Raw genomic sequence first — 25,402 nt, forward strand, 5'->3', positions numbered from 1 at the left:
ACGGCTCGGGTGTGAGTCTGTTTTCTTCCAGAGCGGGCTGTCCATGTAAAAGTGTTCGTGCAGGAAAGAGGGGAGGGGCGGAGGATGGGTTTCCAAATATACTATCGGGTAGGATGGGATAAAGGTGTTACAAGGAAGAGAGGGATACCGTGTCACCATACGGTGTCCCACGCTCACTCCCCGTGGACCCTCACCCAGGTGATCCCCCACACTGGTCCACCCCCAGGGACTGGATCCAAAGCGGATGGCGGTGCTCTTGCAACCTCAGAGAGAGATCCGCAGGGACTAGCAGGCGAGAACTACTGGTTTCTCACAACCCCGAGAAACCTAAATGGAACAGAGATATATTTTATTTTGTGTTGAAAGCTGGAAGAGGCCTGAGCTTGGCGAAAGGAACCCTAAGATGCCCAGCCAAGTTGGAGACTTATTGGTTTTCTTTATATAGTGTTGAAAGGACTGAAGCGGGGGAAGGGAACATCGAGAAGTTTCAAAAAGAACTGCGATACATTTCTTTTGTGGTGTTTGAACCTTGAATAAGTTGAAGCTTGGGGAAGGGGACCGCAAGGAACTCAAAGACACTGAAGGTATTTAATTCACTGCAAGAACCCTGCGGCGAAGGTCTTGCAAGCAACCCTGTTTGAATTTTTTGTGAGCTTAAAACCACACCTGGCAAGAAGGCCAACGGAAACCAACCCTGGTTTACTATTTTTCTGTTGAACCACTACTTCATTTTTGACAAAAGACCCCCTAACACATATTTGTATACAGTGAGGGCAAGCACAGGTTTAGACACAGACAGACTTTTTATATGGACTTTCAGACACGGACGGCCCTTGCAGGATAATTTCAGGGATACATCCCTTGAGAGTTAGGAGCAGTTAGGTATTACACCAACCCTGAAAATTTAAATAAAGGTTTTGAAATCTTACTTTCTGAGTCTGTGTCTCTCTGGTCACCATGGCCGTCTCACAGTACCTACCTGGTGAAGTAGAATCATTGTGTATTTCAATGTGTGGACTCATTGTGGACCCCTGATCCCACTCGCCTCTCCTGGGACTTGGCCTTGAACACTCTCCACGCTTACCTTTCTTGGGTTTGGCTAAACTCTCAGAGTTCCCCTGTTCATTATAACTAAGGTGGCCCCCCGAAATCTGTCCATCGGGCTAGATTTGAGACATCCATCTTAACAATGTAGTGCTCTGTGAGCGATACAGAATGCTTTGAAGTGGATTATTTTCTTCACTGGTAACCAATGTAAGCCTCAAGGCCATGGGGATAGGTTCCCTCTTATTCATTTTTAGCAGAATTCTAAATCCTCATCCTCCTCACAAATCCGCCAAAGTTTTGGCTGCGTTGAGGTTTCTTGATTAGGTAGACAGGCATTCCTAGTTATAGACTGTTTGCATGATCTATTCTCGACAATATCAGTAAAATTATGGCATATGCCTGGTGTGGTGAACTTGGGTATGGAAGGATGCCTCCAATTGTGCACAGGTGGCAGAAGTATATTCACACTATTGCACCGACCTGTGTGGTTCGAGTGAGAGTCCCCTGGCCATGAGTATGTCAAGGTCTTTTTATTACTGTACATGTTTCCAGTCTTTCTCCCATTTCCGGCAGCAAAGGGATTTCAGTTTGGTGTCATTGTCTTTACGCAGGGGAATCAGTATTTCTGTTTTGTTTGGTTATCTTTTTAATGGAGTTGTTTGAGTCGGTGCAGGTACATATCTTGTAAATTGGTTGAGTGTCATCTTTGTTTTTACAGCACGCTAGTCTATTTTTTTTGTATTAGTTTCATGATAGGGGCCAAGTACATGTTGGAGACGTGGCAGGATCGTTGTCTGATGGCACCGTTTGTGGTTCTGGTTGGAGAAGGCCAAAACATGTTTGGGGATGCTTGTGGTCTCGTGCAGAAGGGATGTGACCAAGTAGTTTGGGCTGTACTGCCTTGTTTGGGGAGGAACCAAGCCTGATTTGCATATGGTCTTTCCCCTTTTTTAATGGCTTGGCAGGTGCAGAACGATGGTCTGGAGGGCTGCCCAGAGCAATGCTAGAGGTTAGGATTAATTCCAAACCTTCAGCCATCACCTCGTTTTACGTGGACAAGTGAATGGAGGCAAATGGGGAGTTTCCGTTCTCTTTGCTAGGAAGGACTTCAGCCATTTTAGTGTTGAGTTGTGAATGCTCTATTCTTCTAATCTCTTAATTAAGGTTGTGTGGTGCAGCCGACATATCAAGTTGAATGAGAGCTGTAGAGAGTAGAATGAGAGCTGGTGGTATGTTGTGATTAGCATTCATCTAAAGGTTGTCCCAATATTGAAAGAAGTGCTGATTATCTTCCTCTCATTGGTGTATGAGAGGGGCTGCAATGACAATACCCAGTGGATGGGTGACATAATTTACCCCTTTTCACCGACTTCTACAATTGTCTGCATTCCACTAACTCAGCAGGAATCAGAAATATTGCTTAAATAAGTTTAAGATGTTTAAAAAGAGAATTGACCCTTTTTATACAGACTCTCCCTAAAAAAGTGAATGGAGCTCGACCCATTTTACGATATCCCCAATATGTGATTCATTTATCGAAAACAAAGGGTTTTGAGATTCCTGAAGTAAATTGAACAATGTTTAACATGTCTTTATTTTACATTTTAAAGTTTTGATCCTTTATATTTTGTGTGCAGTATTGGGCTAAACTGACGGAAGAAAATAAAATAAAAAATAAAAAAGAACAGCTGCCCTCCACAAACCAAACAAAACATACTAGCAGTTCCCCTTATGGACAGTGCCACTACAAAAACACTGTCAGCATTTTCAAATTGCAATTGAGCTGGTGTTTATAAAATAAAAAAATGGGGTGGTGTGGCTTGGGGCCAATGCATTGAGGATAATTACGTGATCAATACCGGCTGCAGTCCAGGCCCTGAAACCCCTTGAATTCAGTGCATATTACCCCAAAAATGAAGGGACTGACTGGGTAGCGGTAGTGCCGCCACAGACATGCTCTCGACTGCAGGTAGGCGATCAATCACATCTTTTCAGACCTGTGGTTTTATGCATCGGAAAATGAACATGGCGCCCGCCATTAGTCTGGATCATGCGCCCGGCAGTTAGAGCTGCCACTTGCGAGCGCAGTGGGGGCCCCAGAAGTCTTTGCCGATCCTGGATCCTCAGGTGGTGCCCGCTTTGGGGGAGCATCCGCTATCTTCCCCATGTGCCTCCTACTTTGTTGAAGGTGGAATTGGATCCCCTGCCTCTCGTGTGTGCTTAATTGGGCAGACTCCAGAGTCTCGTGGAGGGTTCCCCACGCATTAGCCACCACCTGACGTTTTTTGACTGGCTCTTCCTGCCCTTCAGGACAACAGCTGGCTCAGGCAAAATGTATCCAAATCTGCCATCGTAGATCCCATTGCAACGAACGAAGATAGAACTTGCAGGTGCCATTTGGACCGCCCAAGCGACCCTCCGACATCTTGGGCTGACACTGTCTGCCCGACAGCCTTCTCCTCTGTAGGTTACTTGGAGGGGTGGGGGGTGCAGGGAGCTGATGGCCCAGACAAGACCTGGAAGATAGAATCGATGGAGACTGAACGCCTGCTTAACCCTGGTTAGAAAAATGGTATGGGAATGCTAGTACGTTGGAATGCCACAAAACCGTTAACTTGCAACAGCTTATTTTCACTGTTAATTTGCTTCTTATAATGCTGAATCCAGATTCACAGTAGTCAAGCGCTAGGGTGCTTTAGATGCTACTCATGGCTGAGGGAAATGTGAAGGAATTGTTCATGATAAACTGGAATGTGCAAGGGCTAAATTCGCCTCCAAAGAGGAATTCCGTTATCCATAGAATAACGGAAATTCCCCATATACACTGTATGTTTACAGCAAACGCACTTATTGGCCACAGAGGAAAGGCAGCTTCTGCATAAGAGTTGCCCAAAGTCATTTTTTGCCACTTGCGAGGAGAAAAAGAAAAAAGGGGGGGTGCTGCTCCTACTGAGTAGGGATGATCCAATGGGGGAAATCTCAGTAAGAAAGGATCTGCAGGGCAGGTATATCCTAATTAAAGGGCAAATGTTTTGCCAATTGTACACCAATATCTCAATCTATGGCCCCAACAGTGACCAAGACCACTTCCTAAAATCACTCTCACAATTTCCTTTAGCAAAGGCCAGATACAGATTGGGTGAGATTGTACACGGATTGTACACAGATAAACCTCTCCCACCAACTAGAACCGATTACAGGAATACGATTGAATTGGCCAGGTTTCTGAGGGAACTGGGGGTAGTGAACATCTGAGATTGTTGAATGAGTGGGTACGCAATTTAACTTTTTATTCCCATGTCCACAAGGGTCTGTTGAGGATCGATTTGCTCCTAATGTCGGGCCACTATTTCCGTGCCCTCTGGAGGTATATATATTACGCTGCAGGTAATCTCTGACAACGCTTTGGTGTTAGCCCATATAGAGTTCTTAAAATACTGGATATTCTGAAAGGGCACTGGAAACTATATGATCCAGTTTTAAGAGATATGACAATTAGCTGGGTGATTTCTGAGGCTCTCACCAACTACTTTAACAAACACATTACCATGGACAGCGCGCTTTCCACAACCTGGGACGCGATGAAACCAGTAATGGGGGTAGGGGGTGGGGAGGCTTATGTCCTGTACGGCGCCATTTACCAGATCAAATAAACTGCTCCAAGCCCAATTAGAAGATAGGGTCAAGGACCTGGAAGGCGAACATAAAGCTAAACTATCCTGGAGCGTCTGGAGAAGCTTCATTTAGCAAACAAATCAGCCCAAGTCCTGGCCAAAACTAAACAATATTAGTACGCCCATAGGAATAAAGTGAATTATTTGTTGGTTTACATTAATCCACTCTCGGAATAACATTCAGGCACTTAAGGGGTCAGAAGGGACAATGCAGTTTGCAGAAAAAGACATACTGAATACACGGATGTCAGAATCCCCCAAAAGACGCTGGACTGCAATCGAACTATGGCCAATATTGCATATCCGAGTATTCCCTTAAGGCCGATTAATTCCCTGGAGGACCAGATTGACCTGGCTGAAGTGGAGGCGGGGATAGAATCCCTAAAACACACGGCCCCGGGCCCAGATGGTTTCTCCGCATTATTCTATAAAATATACTTCTACATTTTGGTTTTCCGCATGACACCTATTTAACTCCTTTCCGAGTTACGGGTTGTCTCACGCCCACAAACTAGGAATCGCTCTTATCCCCCCACACGGTTTGTAGCGCTTACAGGCCCATAACTATCATGAACAATGATGCAAAAATATTCTTTAAAATATCAGCCCTCGAGTTTATGGGTGTATTAAGGTTACTTGTGGACCAGGACCAAACTGAGTTTATACCCAATAAAACTACTCATGATATTAGAAGGGTATTGGATCTTATTGACATTTCCACCATCACGGACACAGAGTCCGGGTTTATTTCCCTCGATGTGCACAAAGCATTTGACATGGTTGACTGGGGGTATATTGGGAGGGTTCTTATGTATTGGGGGTGGGTCCAAATTTCAAAAGATGTATCCTCGCTATTTATCAGCATCCCTCCACGGTTCTCAGAGTTAATTTCGCACTAACTCTGAAAATTAGTATCTCGCTGGGAACTCGACAAAGTTGCCCCTTTCTCCCCTAATATTCACCCGATGGGGGAAACATTTCCGGCCAAGATCTGAGCTAACACAAAATACATGGAATCCAGGTGTCTTGTAGTACAAGCTGAAGATTCTCCAAGTTCCAAGAATGCACTTGGAACAGCGACGGCTGCAGTGAGGTAGCCCAGGAGAGATTTGGTAAATCCACTGGTTGGTCCAGGGACACTTCTGAAGGATCAGACGTCACGGATCCTCAAGCGGGGGTCGCGACTGGATGTTCTAACTGGTCCACAGGTCAAAGTATCAACAAGGGTCTTCGCGAGATCAGACAAAAGGAGCAGGGCTTCAGTGGAGTTGCTGCTAGTCAGTTGCAGGAGTCATCCTCAGGTGGTCAACAGGCTGCTCTTCTCCGTAGCGGTCTTGGTGCCAACAATAATCTCTGGAATGGCTACAGGAGACCTCCATTTATCCAAGATCTAGACTGGGAAGCTTGCCCAGGTCCATAAGGATCTGCACCATTCAAACTGACAGTGGCTATCCAATGATGGATAGCCACTGGCCACACTTTCTGCCCAGCAGCAGACCGTCAGGCAGCAGGATGTGTACTGGGACCAGACAGCCACACACACATACCACTTCTTAGCCTGTGAAAGCAGCAGCTTTGCCTGGGAAATGCCAATCCATTTAATGCCATTCCAGCCCAAGAGGGCAGGAAGAAGGCCAGAGAACAATATGGCCAAAGAATGGGCACAAATCTCTTGGCAAGGCCATCTTAAAGTGCTAGCCACTCTGATGAGCAATTTAAGGTAAATGCAAAAGTGCCTCAGTAAAAAGTACGAAACACAGTGGGACAAAATCCACAACCACCAGCCCATCCTGATCATATTGAAATTGTAATCAAAAAGTTACAAAAGAAAAGGATAAGCACATATAAAGTATCCTAACCACACTTCACTTTAGGGTGATGTGTGCAGTTGTAAAAATACAAGAAATAGCACTGATAGTGCTATTGACTGATCAGTCTCCCTCCCTACCCCCCAAATTAGCACAAAGCAAGGGAAACAACGCAGAAGGCTTTGATTACCTCCAAAATGTCAGGTCAGGACAGAAAATAAAGCGAAAATGAAGGGTGTCCCATAGAGGTATATGGTAGGAAAGCAGAAAAAAGAAACTCTTTACTAAAATGAGGCATTCTTAACTCATAAAATCACACTGTATATATCATCAGATGGGCCAAAAAAAATGGCGCAGACCATCCCCAGGATACTTGCCTTTCTTGTGACCCAAAGCCACTGCCAGGTCCATAGGTGTATAACCGGAGTCTGCTTCCGTGGTCATGTCCGCACCACGAGCTGTAAACAGGAAAATAGAATGTCAGTCATCTCAATTGCAGCAAGCAGAATGTGTACCAATGTGCACATGACTATCGGTAAGAGTTTGCGGATAAGAGCACACAAGTGTGGGTATTAGCACAGTTGACCTCTAGTAGCATCTGAGGGATGTGCGAGGATGCACACGAGACAGTATAAGCATGTGTGTGTAGTAGGGCATTTGGCACAGGAGTAGTGGCATTGCAGTAGTGGAATCTCAGACGATTTTTCCTCATAAGAGTCCCCGGGTGCAGAGGCCCACCAGGAAATCTCACTGTAGGCCAGTCTAGCATTGCAGATCTGCTAACACTCCACCTGGATTTCCTTCTCACTGAATTAATCTTTTGCTCGTTCAGCGCTCAGCAGATAACAGAAAAATTACATTACTATGTAAAAAGTGGAACCATTTTGTACCTGTGAATTTGTCTGCCATTGCACTCAACAGTGTTGTGTGCAAATCACAACAATACACTACTGTATCAATTCGATCCACTCACTAAAACATGCATTACATATTCCAATTTTGTGGAATAAAGTTTGGTTTTATACACTTTTCCATTCTCAGAAAGATGACCAAAATATGTACAAGTGACCTGCACAGGAAACATTTCACTGTAATCACACCATGTTAATTTAAGTTCATTCATAGAATTTGAAATTAACAATGCATGCTTTGTCAATTCATTGCTTATTTTTCACCTTTAAAATGAATCTATAGCTCTGTTACTTTCAGATTTTGATGCAATTACAGAGAGCAGGTGCTAGCAACACTTCTATGTCTATGCACTATGCCTCTTTCGCAATAGTAAACCTAGCTAATTAGGGCCTCGGGTGGGTTTAGCAAAACTATTACTAATTTAGCAAATTTTGTCACACTAATCTTACTCAGCCTTGACACCAGCCCTGCAGGCCTCGGGGCCAAGTGTAATAAATAAGCCAAGAAGGGACCGGCTTAGCCGATGAAAGGGAGCACAAGAACCAGTAGGGAGATGACAGAAATAGTAACAGACATAGCCACAAAATGCAGAGAAAGAGGTTGAAGACAGAACAAGAGCAGAAAAGCTAGAAAAGAAAAGAATTTCCAAAAGAAGGAAACGAAAGAGAAAGATGGAAATTAGGGAAGGGGCAAGAAAAATGAAGCATTGGCAATGGCAACAGTTTTGGCTTTTGTGTAGACATGGGAAAGGCATTTGTCAGGTGTTAACATGGATTTCTAAACTCTGCCCTGCTGGACAGAGTTCAGGAGGCCACCCAATTATAGTGGACAGGACACACCCTGGAAGCTTAGCCAAACCAATCAAGGTACCATGGAGTGTGGTCAAGGCTTAGTCTCAGGAGAGGTGAGTGGGGGCAGGGGTCCACAATGAGTCCACACAATGAGGGATCAAGGATTAAACTTAAGACAGGCCATTACAAAAATACTTTCATTTATTATTACCCAAAGAACACACTATTAAAATGACTTGCAACAGGTAATAACATCACACAATACTAATCAAATAAAACATATATACAGTCACAGTTAGTCAGTGCAGAATAATCAATTTCCCCCCACAATACCTGAAGGGGGAGGTAAGTAATTAGGTTTAGTACTGACAGTTCACAGGAATTATAACCCTATTTTATGAAGTCCAACCCCAAATTGATTGGGACTATGTGCCCAAAAGTTCAGAGTTTCAAAAGAGTTTTATGAGTTGAGAAAGATGGAGGGGATTGTCCCCAAGGATGTGACCATGGGTCAAAAAGGTTGTCCAAGGAGTTTACAAGTAAGTAATATGCTTTTCTAGTTTTTGGAGGGCTTTCGAAACAAGTGTCACTAAAGCCAATAGGTTATAAAAGATATCAAAGTTATTCACACAATTTAAAGGGTGGAAATAGGAGTACCTGTTGTATTATAACTAACCACACATACTCCGATTTTTCCTCAGACTTGGCAAGTTATTGAAGGGTCCCCAGAAGGGGTTTTCTCGCCGTTGGTTCCGGAAGCCATGGAATGCAAGATGAGTTCTAGTCGGGTACAGAAGCGGTGTGCAACCTCTTCTCATGGAACAATGCAGCAGGCACTGATGCAGGACTCTTCAGGATTCTCGATTAGATGCAGGAAAGCCGGTTTCAGCAGTTTCCACCGATACACGGGGACCGCAGGTGTCACAGATGTCGCGATTGAAGATAGGCATCTATCTCAGGACCCGTCGATGCTGGGACACCGACATCTTGCAGGAAGGTGACTTACAGGGCAAGCTGAAGACACCTGAAGTTCAGGGGTCAAAACGTGGAAAGGCAATGCTTCTACCACAGGAGCCCAAATTGGAATTGGCCAGTCTATTGGATGGCCCAGGAACACTTCTGAAGACTCCACATGGCAGGACACCGAGAGGCCATTGAGAATGGTTGCTCGCACTACTCCAAAAGGGCCCAAGCACCAATGAGAGTCTTCCAAGATCACATGCCAGATAGGGCTCCATCTGGACTGCAGCAAAAGTTGGTCGACAGGCCTTCTCAGGATCAGTCCTCGGGTCTTTCGATGTCTTCACAGCTATGCAGGATACTTGGCTCCCCTTTAGATCTCTTGGGAATGACTGCATGACTCCTCTTCTCCTACAGTCCAGGTCAGCACAGAAACTCAGCAGAACCAAAGCAAGATCTGCCCCTCGTGCACACCCCAGCAATGTTCCAATCAGGGACCACTGTTGGTGAAACTCATGCATACACTCCAGACATACGAAACCAGTGTGTGGATTGGGGCCAGCCAGTCCAAATCTACTTCCTAACTTGCAACACATCTGGCCTGCAGTAGACCGCAAAAGGGACCGCTTCCCCCGGCAAACGCATGACCATGAAAAACATTCCTGACCTGGCCAGGCAAGAAGGCTAAAGGACAAAATGGTCAAACTGGTCAAACAACAAACGAAATACCTCATAGCACAGCCATGTTAGAACACTAACCGCAGTTAGTTGCCAAACGCGGTAAACGCGATTGAGACAACTAAAAATACAGTAAAAATAATACAAATGTAACTGCTGCCACCAGCTTGTCTTTAGGCACATTTAAAAGTAACCATAAATCCTTTGAGTGTAGATCTAGCGTGATACAAAATGATCCCCCATTGCACAGCTGGGGAGCAGGTGTAAGTGGATCTAGGTCACCTGGCCTAAGCCCCGCCCACCTGGTGCCTTCCTATTTGCCCGCTCTTTTTCACCACTTAGCAAGCCCCGCCCACCTGGTGCCTTCCTGCTTGCCGCTCTTTTTCACCACTTAGCAAGCCCCACCCACCTGGTGCCTTCCTGCTTGCCGCTCTTTCACCACTTAGCAAGCCCTGCCCACCTGGTGCCTTCTGCTTGCCGCTCTTTCACCACTTAGCAAGCCCTGCCCACCTGGTGCCTTCCTGCTTGCCGCTCTTTTCCCTACTTAAGGAGCCCTCCAGCATCTTTTCCTTTGCAGCTGGGGAGCAGGTTTAAGTAGATCTAGGTCACCTTGCCTAAGCACCACCCACCTTCTGAGCCCTGCCTCTTCCTTCTTGCACTTAACTCTCAGATCAAGGGCGTCTCTCGTCCGGGCATCCAAAGCGAAGGGCAGTCAAAGAAAAGGGCAATTCCTGTTCGGACCAGGAGGATCCAGGACCCGAACCCCTGCTAAGGCAGCAGGTAAGCATGCACCAACATGTGTTTACACCCTCTGTCCGACACAGGCCATCCCCACCCTCTCTGGTCCCCCTGTCTTGTTCCCTTGTGCCCACCCCCTTCCTGCACACAGGAGTCAGTCCCGAAACATTCTGGTTTCACCATCACAGTCTTGTGGCCAATGCTGGATTTTACTTATATGGACTTCATTGATTTACGGTGCGTTACCCTTTCTCAACTCTCATGCTGGACTTCCTTTGCATCTTGTACTCATGATGACCCTGAATCATGTTTCCATCTTCATCTTGTATCCTGGCTTGCAACATTATGTGTTACTACTGACTTCTGCAGTTGTATTAGCTCTCCCCTCTTGCTCTCCACTCTTTTTGACTGCTTACACTCTGTTCTCTCCTCCCCTCCCTTTCTCCTACGCACTTACTCTTTCAGAATTGTCCCTGGACCTAGTATGATAGCAACCTCGTCTGTCTCTCTCCCTTCCCCTTAATGTTCCCCCCTCCCTCCAGCACTATCTGAAAAATTGTCAGGCCTAGAACGATAGTTGCTGTTTTGTTCCTCCCCTCCCTTTCTGCACCCCTTCCCTCACCTTTTGTTTTTCTCCGGCTCTACCAGAAATGTCAGGTCTAGTACGATAGTCGCCGGTCTGTTTCCACAATTTCCTTCCCACTCTCCCCTCCCTCAACTATGTCTTAGCTCTTGCACTATCTGAAATGTCGTCAGGCCGAGTACGATTGTTAATTTCACATCCTTACTGTTCATGGCCTGAAAGAATGTCATTGTATTTTCCCTTGTTCCCTCCCTTGAAGTGCTTTGAAACACATTGTGTATAGACGCTATATAAATAAACTATCATATCAAAGGAAGATGCATTGTGCAATATGAAAAAGTTACCCAAAACAGATAGCATGTCAAAAGAAAAAGCAAATACTTTCCCAGTACTGACAGTCTGAAGGACTAGTCAGTTTCACCATAACAAGTGAGCAAAAGAACAGTGGAGTGAAGCTGAAGGCTTCACTACACTTCAGGACAAGGTGTAAAAAACACAAGGAACATGTTTGGGGGTCCACAGACTATGGGGGAAAATGCGCTCCAAGAGAAAGCCTTCCTAACACTACACACTTCTGTAGTGTGTGTAACTGGCCTTCAATGGTAGCAGCTGCAAAATAGGGAGAGTACAAAGGTAAATGACAGCAGTGCCTGTCAAATGCCCAATACGTTTACACAAGCCAAAACATTTGGCTTAGCAATGTTTGTTAATAACAGGTTTGTTTTCAACAGGTTATCAGTGAAGGACATGCACAGTGCTTATACATCGAGTGGCTGAAGGTAGACCTGGTTAAGACCTTTTAATCACACCAGTAGCGTATTTACAGCTTCAACTAAGTCATTAACTTGACCACAACTTTAAGAAGTAATTAAGCAGCATCAAAACTTAGTGTGCCAAATTGTAATGGTAATTTGGTAAATTGTAATCGTAATGTGCTAAACTTTTATTTAAATTTGTAAATTTGTATTTCAATATTGAAAAGTTGATAAATATCAGCTATATCAATAAAAAAAAAAGATTTAAAAAAAGTCATTAACTCTCAGAAGACTACTGACAGGCACTTCCAGCACACAGTTTGATGGTAAGGTTTGATGATGCTTGCTCAAAGAGATCCCAGAAGGATGTGTGTGGGCAGGAAGGGGGTGGGAATGGCCATAGGGTTTAGCATGGCCAGGAGGTGCAGTCAATGTGTGGGTAAATAACCAAACAGCACCTACATGCTTTGTGTCCCCCCCCCTCCTATGCCATTTTGCAACAATTTCGGCTTGTAGGTGGGCACTGTATCACCATTTAATAGCCAAAATGAAAAATAAAATAAGTGGTAAAAATAGGGAACTAAATAGGGAGTTGAGACTACGCCTGGGGTTGAAGTGAGAGAAAAAAATGAAAGAGACCAAAACGAATAGAGTTGAACTGGACAATGGCAGAGGTGAGAGTAGATTTCTTATTACTGAGTCTTCTCCATAATGCAATCACTCTGCGTCCTGGCAAATATTCTACATTATTTTGTTTGCCATGTTAACCTTTCTATTTCTGCTAATATATACGAACAATATACACAGAGTAATTTTGTTGCACTTATGGTCATTTTCCCCGAATATTCATTACTCTAGGTTGGATTATGCTGGGTTATCAGAACTTGAGTCATTCAAAGAGAGTGGGCAAGCGACTCAGGGGTCACATGACATGTAACAGCTCGGACTATGAAAAAACATTGTCATGTGCATCGCTGGAAAATGGCGATCCAGTTTATCTTTCGGTGGGAGCTTTCTAGTAGGATTAGGTCAGGTGACGTATGCATGAGCCTATCCTCGCCCAGAAAGGCACTCATAAAACTCTGCTACCACCTCTGAAACTAGCACAACCTGGGACCAAAGGTGCACTTATAAATGCCCGTTCCATTGTAGCTCACGCAACAGACGTAGCTGACTTACTGCATAATGAAGACTTAGACTTCCTAGCTGTTACTGAATCCTGGCTCCACCCAACAGCAGGCCCCGCAATCATGTTAGCCCTTCCAGATGATTACACCCTACTAAGACTCGATCGTACCACCTCTCGAGGCGGAGGTCTTGCCTTTATAGCTTAAACTAAACTCTCACTGAAAATCTCTCCACCCTTTAACGTAGGATCATGTGAATCCTTAACTGTGAAATTAACCTCATCTAATACCCAGTCTATTTCCATTCACCTCATTTACCGACCCCCCGGCCCTCTAGGATCATTTGAAGACGACCTTACAAACATCCTATCAATTAACCTCAAGAATTCATCCCAAAGTATCATAGTAGGAGACTTTAACCTTGGTTTTAGTGACCCATCAGATACCAATGCTACTATAATTAACAACACCTTAGACGAACTGGGCTTTACCCAGAAGATCACAGATCCCACTCACACCAAAGGCAGAACTCTGGACTGGCTAGCAGTGCATAATTGCCCAGTCCTGGTCTCATCCATATTACTGTAGCCCTGGACAGATCATTACTTGATCTCGTTCACCTTAGAGGTGACACCAGCGCAAATCGCCAGTATAGCCCCAGCTGTCCAGACCAGAAACAAAAAAGAACATCACTCCCGAAAGCCTTGTCCCTTTGATCCTACCGACCCTGAATGCCATTCTGGATCACATAGATCCCTTCATTATGGTAGACCTTTATAACAAAGTCATGCTTTCATCTCTTGATGACATAGCTCCCCTGAAGTTGAGAAAGAGCAAACCTTGGAAACATATCAACACTTGGTTCTCTCCTCATCTTAAAGCCCTCAGACAGGAAAAGCGAGGTTGTGTAAGAATTTGGAGATCTCAGCCCTCAGAAAACAATAAGAACAATCTGAGTATACTAGCCTCTCAATATAAAAAAGAAATTATCCTTGCCAAACAAATGTCCTATAGCACTCGAATCTTGCAAGCAAAATCTAACACCAGAGAACTTTTCACAATACTGAAAGAGGTAGAATCCCCTAACCAAGCACCCGACTCCTGCCTCAAGGACAAAAACTGGTGCAAGGGTATCCAAAACGCCTCAGCTAACAAAATCTCCTCTCAAGATGAAGATGAGCATTAACAAAAGATTCCCTCCTCTCATCCACTAAACCCAGCACCTTGACCCCCAAAATGACACACCCCGCTCGGACACCCCCCTTACGCTCATTCCCCACTTTAACTTCCACAAAGTATCCACTAAAGAGGTTGAAAACGTCATTCTCACCCTCAAACCCTCGAATTGCCACAGGGATTTATGCCCTGCACAATTGATAAAAGATGCGGCTCGTGATCTCAGACCATTTATTACCAAACTAATAAATGCGTCATTCACATCAGGCACCGTACCTAATAACTTGAAACAATCCTCCCCCCTTCTCAAAAAACCGAATCTAGACCCCTCCACTCCTACTAATTACCGCCCCATCACCACAGTTCCGTTCCTACTTAAAATATCATACCAACAAATTCCAACATTACCTCAAACACTTCCACCTTCTAGCAGTCCGACAATCTGGCTTCAGGCCTCAACATGGAACTGAGACTCCCCTATTAGATCTCAAGGCTGAGATTGATGAGCTGAGAGATGAGGGTAAGACTACATTACTGCTACTTCTTGATCTCTCAGCCGCTTTCGACCTGGTCGACCATGAGATCCTATGCAATCACCCACAAACAGCAGCCATTTCTCTCTTGAGGCCACCGACTGGAACCAATCTTTTCTTAACAACCGCACGATGAGAGTCTTCTCCCCATGAGCTACACTAGGACTGCATTCCTTATTTGATGAGCATAGCTTGCTCCCATCTTTAAATTTAGGTTTAGATAGGTGTTTATCACATCCTTGTGAGAGTTCAATAAACACCCTTGAACTGTGGTCACTTGTGTCTTACTATTGCCATCATGCGTCCCTTACAGCATCCACATATTTGCCAATAACTCTGGAATGGGTACAATGGGATTTGATTGACTTGGAACCCACCCAGATTTTGCAGCAAGAAATATACTGCATCGAGCCAGGATGGGTAATCTCAGGTTGCACAATACTGTTACCGTTACCAATACTGTTACCAATCACCGCACCAACTCAGTTGTGGACACGCACTGGCCATACAAGTGGGATGGAAGGACAGGTGGGGTTGTGAGGGAGGCTGGTGGAGGTGGGAGTGAGATGTAAAAAGGGACCTTGAATGCCGGACGGGCCCAGATCAGGCCAAAGGCACAGAGTGCCCCCGCACCCCATCTGGAGAGATTACACAAGTCCAACACGTCAATTCAGGATAGAGATGCCAACTAACCAATTCCACTAACAATTCCCCCCTCTGCATACACCTCTCAAACTCCAAACCAAACAACCACAAACCTACAGCACAACAAACCGCACAAACTTCACTACACTGCAACAACAAAACAAAAAAACACACAGACTCGCACAACAGTACACAACGACTACTGGCCGCAAACACCCCAGGCCCAGCCAACGGACCCACCGAGCTGATGCCGCCAACAGCACATTACTGCATTCTTGCACTTTTCCAGCTTCCTCCGAATAACTCACCCTCCCTTCCTCTTCCATAGCCGACAGAGCGCCAGGGGACCACTCCGGTGGTGATAGTGCACGGTACAAATGTCCTTTAACATTAACATTATATTCTGAGAGGTTTCTGGGATTTTCAAGATGGGAGTGTATTGGGATTGTGTGAATTGAGGATATACAGCAGTTTTCAGACTGAATATACTGGGTTTGTCAGCTAGGTTTACATTGGAGTTGTAAGATTAAGAATTAATAGGTACTGTGCAGACTGGCAAAATAATGCCCCCTGAAGCACTCCTTGTGCAACCTCTTCTTAAGAAACCCTCTGCCGACCCTTCCTGCCCGGCTAGCTATCGCCCAATCTCCATCACTCCTTTCCTGGGCAAACTCCTGGAAAAGCTGCCCATCGCCCAGCTTAATCTCACACTGAATCTATTGGTTGTCTCCATGACCATCAGTATGCTTGAAGCTGCCAGAAGCACGCAAACTGCTCTCCTGAACATCCGTGAAGACCTGCTCTCCAACATTGATTCCAACACCCCCTGTGTCTTCATCTTACTTGATCTCTCTTCTGGCTTTGACACAGTCAACCATGCCATCCTGCTCAACCGTCTTTGTGATAACCTGGTATCATCGATCAGGCCCTGGCTTGGCGGACTTCTTTCCTCTCCGATCGACCCTCCCAGGTCCAACTTGGCTCCCTCCTCTCCTCTATCTCTACCTGTGGTGTTCCCCAGGGGTCTAACCTCTCTCCCTGGCTGTTCAACCAATACCTGGCACTCCTAGCCCACTGCATTGCCGCTCTCTGCTCCAACTTTCAGTGCTATGCGGGTGACACTCCGGCTCCCTTCCACCACCTCTTCTCCTTCTCTCATCTCGGACTGTCTGTCTGCTATCCAGGAGTGATGTGCCGCCAATGATCTCTGCCTTAATGCCAGTAAGACCGAGATTCTCCTCATCGACACACCTGCTCCTTCCTTTCCTGTCACCCTCTAGCCGACCTCTCTTGGCCCTGTTAACACTCCCACCTGCGAGTCTAAAAACCTTAGGGTCATCGTCGACTCCACACTTTCCTTCTTTACTCACATCTCTGACGTCTCCAAGTCGTCACACTACCAGCTTCACCTCTTCAGAGGTATTCTTCCTTTCCACTCCTTCCCCCAGAAGCTCACAGTCTCCATTCTGGTTCTCTATATTGTCTCTACTGCAACAGCCTCTTTCTAAATCTTCCTGCCTCTACTCTCTGCAACTCATCCAAAACAGGCCTGCGAGACTTGTCCTTGGCCTCAAGCCCAGGGATCGTATCTCTCCAGGACTGAAATCTCTGCACTGGCTCCCAGTGGCAGCGAGGATTAAGTTCAAAACCCTATGCATTGTCCACAAGGCCTTCTGGGGCCTGGGGCCTCAATACCTTCAACTCTCTCTTCCTACATATCTTCCTTCTCAAGCTCTCCGCTCATCAGCCACCAACACCCTCAGGGTCAGTCGCTTCTCTAAGCAACGAGTTGGTGGTAGATCTCTTTGTTCTGCTGGGGCCTCCCTCCGGAACAGCCTCTCTGAAACTTCAGGAGAACCATCTCGGCTTACGCAAGCACCTCATACCTTCCTCTTTGCTTCCACTTTCTCTCCTCCTCTCCCCTGCTGATCTCCTGGCTGAAACTGAAACTGCACTGGTTTACCTGGCTACCCTCTGATCTTGGCACCGGTTCCCTCCCCGCCAGTTGCACACCTGCACTACCCCCCTGGCAACTCTTGCCCTCACGGACCGTTTCTGTATAACTACAGCCCCCTACCAGCACTTGACACCTGATGTCTGCACTTACCCTTGCACTTCTTATTTATTGTCTTTATTTATTTTACTGTTATCCTATGTACTGCACTGCCCCTTCCTACTCCCACCCCGCACTTTTCCCCACCCTCCTCCCCTGCACTCAATGTCACCTGACCTAGTAAGATTGTTTCTGTCGTCCCTCTGTTCCACCTCCCTTGCCTCGTCGTGCCTTGAAACACTTGTGCATAGGCACGTTATAAATGCCATATCATAATTGTGAAACCAGTACTATACTCCATGTTGTCAAGCTGCGAGTACTAGAAATGTCTGAGATTTTAAAAAAATGCTACAAAGTGAGATGGCCAATCTGGGAATACACTGGGATTGTGGAAACTGGGGATGTCAAAACATAAAATTATGTCAATCTGGATGTAGTCTGTGATAGTGCAGACCAAACATACTAACACATTGGGAGTTTAAACAGTAGACTGGCAGTAACATGGTATAGTTTAGTTTCACAGTAGGATTATATTGGCATTAACAGAATACACTTAAAAAATGCAGTGATACAAATCTGGATTTCTAAAGCTTTGGGTTGGTACGACAGCCTACATCCCCCTCCCATAGTGTTCTTTTGCATCCCTCTTCCCTGTCCTCCCATTATCATTTGCATTAATTTTAACAGATAGCCCAAAAATGTGCTCTGGTGTTTCCCCTTCGCTACCCCTCCAGCCACATCTACAGCACACAGCGCTTCTGCCAACCATTGCGGATGCTAGACCTTGCTCCTTTCCCTCTTCCCTTTTGCCAACACATTTGTCTCTTGCTTGGGCCCCACGAGAGCAGTGAAGGCTTAATTGCCTGCTTCGGTGTAAGGGCTTACTCAGCAAATCTGGTTCCCTCTTCCTGCACTTCCATATGGGTAAAACCCAGAGGAACAGCTGCCCATGTCTCTTTCCTCCCATTCAGTACATCCAGTTTTTCGTGCAAGACTACATGCATTCGTATTCAAGCCTCCAACCCTCCCTCCCCCACACACATCTGAGGTGCCTTCCTGTCTTCGGTTTCTCAGTTTGCTTTCCTTAATGCACTGTCACAGTCGCCCATGTCAGGGATTGCCCATGGTCTTCCCTGCACAGTAGCTTTTAATCCACCCCCTTTATCTCAAACAGCCCCAGGAATTCCCAGGATAATCTTGCCCCTCTCCCACTCTTCCCCCTCCAACTCCACCCTCTTTCACCGCTTTCCTTGCAAAAAGGATTCTGTAGTCTAGTGCCCTTTTAAGCGCTCCATATAATTCTGCTTAATGAACAGGAACCATTTGAGAAATAAAACAATTGGTTCTATGTCATGTTTCTGCTTTTTAACCACACATGAAAGACAGATTTATTTTGTGCAAGTATTAGCTGACTATATATGTTGGTATAACCTTGACTCCATTGATACCTTTTGCGAATGGATCTCTAGAATCTGGCCTGGTGGGCAGATTTTAGGAGGCCGCTCTAGTTATAGGGAACAGGAGACTTCAGAGGTTAGCCAAACACAATCAAGGTAAGCATTGAGAGTGTTCAAGGCTTACTCTCAGGAAATGTTGAGTAGGGTAAGATGTCCACAGTGAGTACACAATAATTCACCATAGACAGTACAACAATACTATATTTATTTTAGGGACAAAACACACAAAGAAAGTAAATAAGCAGGTAGTAATATCACACAATACCCAATTATTAAACATATAATCAGTCACCTTTAGGTTTATAGGAATACATAAAGCAACATAGACAACTAAAAGAAGGTATGTAGTGATGCAATAGAATGAAACCAGTTCACAAGAATGATGCCCTAACTTTTTAAGTCCAATCCCTTTGATGTATGGGGCCTCCTGCTCAAAAGTGACAAAGCTTCTTCTTAGGAGAGGGGACCGATTTAGGAAGAGTTCTTGTGGTGAAATGTTCCAGAAGATATTCAACAATGTTACAGGTCAGTAAAATGACATTCCCATTTTATTTTATACAAGCTTCTAGATGCGATCATCAAAAAGCGATGGAATGGAGTAACCATTTTAAGGTTTATTCTAAGGAGTACAAGGTGAGGTGAATTTGTTGCAATTACTTATCCCCCCCTCCAGGTGACTAAATAGGTCGACTGGGGTTGGAAGGGTGGTCGCTTGAGGTAGGTTTCCAGCTGTTTGTTCCAGTGCAGGATGTCTAGGGGTTGCTGGTCTGAGGATTTTTTCAGTCAGCTGCTGGTGTAGAATGCAACCCCTGGTGAAGAAGGCACGCAGGTTTCACTGATGCAGGACTCTTCTGGATACCTTACTGGACAGAGGGTAGCATCCCTTGAAGCTTGGAAGCTGAGACTTGGCAGGAATGTCTACTTGTGACAAGCTGGCAACCACCGAAGTTCCAGCGACTAACGCTGAACAGTGACGATTCTACCGAGGTAGCACACTGGAGAGCTGGTTAGTGCACCGGGTGGTCCAGAGACACTTCCGAAGTCTCAGCATGGCTAGATCCTTGTGAATAGGTTGAGACTGGTTGGTCCCACCAGGCCAAGGGTTGAAGCACCGCTCAGGGGCGTCTCTGATAGGTAGGCCAGCAGGGCTTAACGGGCCAAATGCAGGAACAGGATGCTGGGCCTCTTCGGGATTTGGATCTTCGGTCGGCTGCTCTTCTACACAGGATACTTGGCTCCAACGTCAATCTCAAGAAATGTCTGCAGGTGTCCACTTCTTGTCTTAAATCCTGGCTGCAACAAGTCTAAGTCCACCAATGCTAAGGATCTGCACCAAACAGCCAGCAGGGGTCCATTCAGGAACCACTGTGGGTTTCACTCTTGCTGCACACCTAGACTTTACGGGGCCTCAGATTTGGAGTGGGAGCAGACAGTCCCCACCCACATCCTGGGCCAACACACACCAGGTCAGCAATAGACCATGAAAGCAGCAGCTTTCCCAGGTGAACGCATGACCATATAGGGGGATTTGGTGAACCAAGAAGGCAGGAAGAAGGCTGAACAACAATATGGCCAAAGAACAAACAAATCTCGTGGCATGGCAATTTTAGGGCACTAGCCACGTTTAGTAGCCATACACGGTAAATGCGAATGTGCACACAATGACACAGCTTGTCTTTAGGCACACAAAATGTAAGCATAAATCCCACATGTAAAAGACTAGTATCTCCACTGCATTGTAAGATGTGTGCACTATCGAAATGTTAAAAGGGAAACCTTTTCCCAGTGCCGATAGTATGAACGACTGATCAGTTTCCCCATCAAAAGGAGCAAAACAGCCAGTAGGGTGAAGCTGAAAGGCTTCAATTCCATGATGTCAGGACGGGTTCAAAAGCAAAAAGGGGAGGGGGTCCATAGAATATTGAGGGAACGTTGCTAAAAGTGAAATCTTTCCCAACAACTGGTATTCTCACTGATGTAGCTTCAATTGATCCACAATATCCTTCTCGTTATTCTAGAACATTTGCCACGCATCTCTACCCCCTCCATCTGAATCTTTTGGTCGAAAAGTTTACGTCTCAGTCAGCATGTTTTCACATAAGCATACTTGCTGTACCTCTTCGATCTCACCAAACAATAGTCTGTTCTACAGAAATTCTGCTGCTGGTTCTGAAATCCCTCCTTCAAATAGCTTACCGTTAAAAAACATAATAAAAACAAATCTAAAAGCCACTTTTTGAGCCAATAACTTACATCTGTTGAACTTCTTCCTCATCTAACAATCATTCGGTCAAAAAATATATTTTATCTTTCAATAGCCTTTTAAGACCTATTCAAATGTTGTGCTGCTTCAATATCACTTAGCAGTAATCTCTATCTGATATTTTACTGCTGGTCCTGACCTCTTCCCCTCAAATGGCTATCCCCTAAAAAAAAAAATTAAAAAAAAAAATCTAAAAAGCCAGAATTTTACATTAATAATTCTGTGCTGTTTAAAACTACATCCATGCATTACTTTTTTTATTCAAAATAAATCAGCTGGGGTATTGACTAGACAAGCTTTAAATATATTAGTTATGTGTATACAAAGATAACTCACACATTGGGCCTCATTATGACTCAGGCGGTAAGTGGTTTACGGCGGCGTAAACAGCGCCGACCCTTACCGCCTGATTCCGAGGTCCCTTAGCGCCATGGAGGTTTTAACACCTGCTTTTAGCAGGTGTTAAAATCCATGGCGCTAAGGGACCTTGATGTTAATTACGCCACCGTAATTTACGGTGGCGTAATTAACGCCTTCCCCACTCCCATTATGCCCTATGGGGCAAAAATGGGGAAGGGTAAATGGGGATTGGGGACTTACCGCCCCGCCAACCTCGGAATGGGGCGGTAAGTCTGCCAACCACCATGGCGTAAACGTAGTTTACGCCATGGTGGTAAAGGTACGACCCAGGCGGTAACTTACCGCCTGGGTTGTAATGAGGCCCATTATGTTATTCGTTCAGTCTTCTGGTACGTTTTCATATTATAAATCATATTATCATCGCCATCATTTTCAACTCCCAATATCTAACGTATTAGTTTGGATCTACCATTAGTTGCCATTGATTATTTCTACTTAAACAACTTATTCAGCTTAATTCATCCATCAATAAAGAATGTTCCTTTATGGTAGGGATCTACAACCTTCGGCTCTACAGATGTTTTGGACTACACATCAGCCCTAGCCAGTATAGTTTATGGTAAAGGATCATGGGAGTGGGAGTACAAAACACCTGGAAAGCGGCAGGATGCAGACCCTAGCTATAGGAAACAAGCCAAGTCCCCCAATTCATGTTCACCCCCTTGGGTGAAAGGGAAGCTAACTTGTCAATCCAGTAAACCCCTGATTGTGATCAGAGTTGAGAAAAGTTCCTTCCCCTTTTAGGTAATTTCACAACTTCAAGCACAACAAATTATATCTGATCTGAGCTACAGCATGGTGAGGTTTCTTGAAGTGAATGGCAACTGATGATTTTATAGCATGTGCCATTACATTCGATTTATGCTGGTCTCGGGAGGATAGCTCAGGGCCAACGTGCTCGCCTTGGAAGCAAGAGGACACGGAGCAACACAGGTTCGATCCCCGGGTCCTCACTTAGAAACCTCTGGGTATTAAGCGCATTATAAATAACCTATCATATCATGTAACATCAAAACTTTGTGCTGGGGTCTTATTCTGTCTCCCTTATTTACATTTTTTTGATGGACAGTAGTGACATGGAAATGTTCCTCTACTTTTGTTGGAAAGCATTCCACCGTTTATAGAGTTGTTTGAGCTTTTAGAAACATTCCATAATAAATTGTGTTGGTAGCATTGGAGAAGCCTGCCCTGCGAGTGCTGGTTTTGAACTGGTTTTGTGATGAATGTGTACTTCTGCAGCCTGTGCTGTATCAGTTCTGTTGGAGGGGAGCTGTGTGAGGGACGCTTGTAATATGGCAGCCCATGATATATAGTCCCGTTTCTAGTGAGGGGAATTGCGTACTGCTGCTGTCAATGCTGGACATGATCTGCTGGTAAAAACTACAAAGCTGCTAGATGCCCTGAAGAGATTGTGCGGGAAGGTGATGTACCTACACTGTGGGAGTGACACTTCGGCCCATACTGGACCTGATCTGTGTGGGAAGGTTAAACTGCGGTTACATATGAAGTATGTCACCTTTGATGTACCCGTTCTGTGGGTTGTGTGAGGGAAGCTTGCTCTGCTGCACCTGCTTCTTCGCGAGTCAAACTTTCACTTCTGCTGCCTTAGGAAATAGTCTTGCCCTGGTGTTGCTTGTGCCAGACCTGTTGTGTGAATAAAGCTTGCTCTGCTACTGGCAAAGCTGTGCCTGTTCTGTGAGAGGGAAGTTTGCATGGTGTTTGCCTGTTATGGACTTGTTGCGAGACGGAAGAATGCACTACTGCCGTTTATGCTATAGCAATTATGTGGGAATAAGGAACCTGCTACTACCTGTGACGTGCCCGTTCTGTGGCAGTGAAGCTTGCATTGACACTGCCTGTGTTTTACTTCTCGTCTGGATGGAAACCGGGCACTGTTGCGGTTTGTGTTGGGAGAAGGAAGCCTGTACTGCGGCTATCTGCGCTGGATTGGTTCTGTTAGCGAGGTAAGCTTGTACCGCTGCTGCCTGTACTTGTACCCGTTAAGCGAGTGAGAGGTAAGCTTGCTGTATCTAGTATGATACTGTGGAAACTGGGACAGCAGTTTTCTGGGCAGTGTAGAAACTGGCATGCGATTGTGTGCTCAAGTTACTTCCAGCACTTGAGTCTGTAATATAGCTTTGCATGGACTTGCATGCATGGGTGACTGTACTTCAAAGGTGAACCTAGGCATATTAAGCGATCATGGCATATGATATGATGTACATGGGCATACAGGGAAATACACCAGTATATGATGGTTAAACATGGGTTATGGTGCCGATCTATGAGGCTCAACTTCGGCCTTTGAAGGTTTCCTGGCATACGGCTTGGTACACAGGCAAACAGATCTGAACCTGGGTATATGAAGGCACCCCTGGCTGAAATGACCATAAATAGCAATGTAGGGCATTCGGAAATTAACACTTCATAGAAATATCAAGATGTTTGCAGGACTCCAAATGGTATTCACCTGAAACACACATACATTGTGCTCTCAGCCACCCATGCCTGAATATTTGGAGACTGGTTCCTCCTCGCGTGGAAGTATAAACCATTGTTGGGTAGGAAAGAGGTTTCACAATTCTTCCACTGTTTGTAAATTACCAGAATGACAGTCAAGTAAAAGGACCCTCCTGCTCTGAGAACATGCAACAAACATTGTGTGATTTGATATAGTCAATCCATACTGCTCACATGGAAATAATTACTAATAAAATATAGTACGCACTTATAAAGCACCCACTAGAATTCAATGCTACAATCATCAAGTTGGACACATTTACCTGCACAACAGGAAGCAGAAATCATTTGGAGTTAAGAAGCGCAAATCTGAGCAATTATGCGGTCAGATGCTGTAATCCAAGTAACTAAATGTTACAAAAACAACATAACTAGACTGACTCAGTGATCTTCATCACTTCGAAATTACCTGATAAAGCCTGTGACCTTAGAAAGGACACAGTAGGTGCGTTTATGAATGAGAAAACTATCAATGCTATAGGGGGAAACCCATCCTTACCTAGCAAGGCCTCAACACACTTGGCGTGATTCCCTCTCACAGCATACAGCAGCGGTGTCCCACCATTCTAGGGAAAAGCAGAAAGATAATCAAACTACTATACCAAGAGAAGAGTGAAAATTACAGCTACATCTCATTGAACTAGCAGTTCACTGTCCTTAAGCAACACTGTACACTTATTTTTTTTATTGTTATTTACTGCATGTGCTTACCGCTAGCATTTCCTATGATCGCATTATCTTCCAGTTTCCTTAAAGGATTTTGGGGTATTCTGTTTGTTTAGGGAATTTTAGTATCGAGGAAAGATTAGATTTCTGCTCTAGCATGATTCAGACCATTTACTCTACCAAAAAAAGAAACCGCTGATTTTACTGAATTTGCAGAATCCATTACATATCTGCAGTTAAGAGAAAAACAAAATCTGAGTTTGGAAAACTTTGCCATATAAATCTTATTCAACAAAGCACAAAAATCAAGCCAGCGGATATGTAAATAAGTCTACTGAAAGAAGCACAATCCCACCAGCAGTCGGGAGCGGTCCCTCTATAAACTCCTCAGATCACTGCACATAATTCACAAAAACATTTATGAAAAATTTGTTTTCCTTTATTTAATTAGAAACATTAAAATGATTATTAAATAAGTCAGAGCTCATACATGAATAAGAGTAAATGTAAATATAGAACATACAACTATACAGCAGGAATAAAGTGCATAATGTGAAGAACATACTAATTTCCCAATAGGACTGCTAAGAGCTTGC

General features: G+C 44.9%; 1 protein-coding gene across 2 annotated transcripts in view; it reads right to left on the reverse strand.

Annotated features, from left to right (window-relative positions):
- The window catches only part of RFXANK (regulatory factor X associated ankyrin containing protein), a 276,320-nt gene that overhangs the window by 121,158 nt on the left and 129,760 nt on the right, over positions 1-25,402 (reverse strand). For both annotated transcript variants that reach the window (XM_069649120.1, XM_069649121.1), the window contains exons 8-9: positions 24,640-24,706; positions 6,907-6,987 (exon numbers count right to left, since the gene is read on the reverse strand). In XM_069649120.1, the coding sequence (XP_069505221.1) occupies positions 6,907-6,987; positions 24,640-24,706 (148 nt within the window). The remainder of the gene's footprint in view (positions 1-6,906; positions 6,988-24,639; positions 24,707-25,402) is intronic.

This window comes from Ambystoma mexicanum, chromosome 1p, assembly GCF_040938575.1.
Source record: "Ambystoma mexicanum isolate Mex_15411 chromosome 1p, UKY_AmexF1_1, whole genome shotgun sequence".
In the NCBI taxonomy this organism is placed as follows: Eukaryota; Metazoa; Chordata; class Amphibia; order Caudata; family Ambystomatidae; genus Ambystoma; species Ambystoma mexicanum.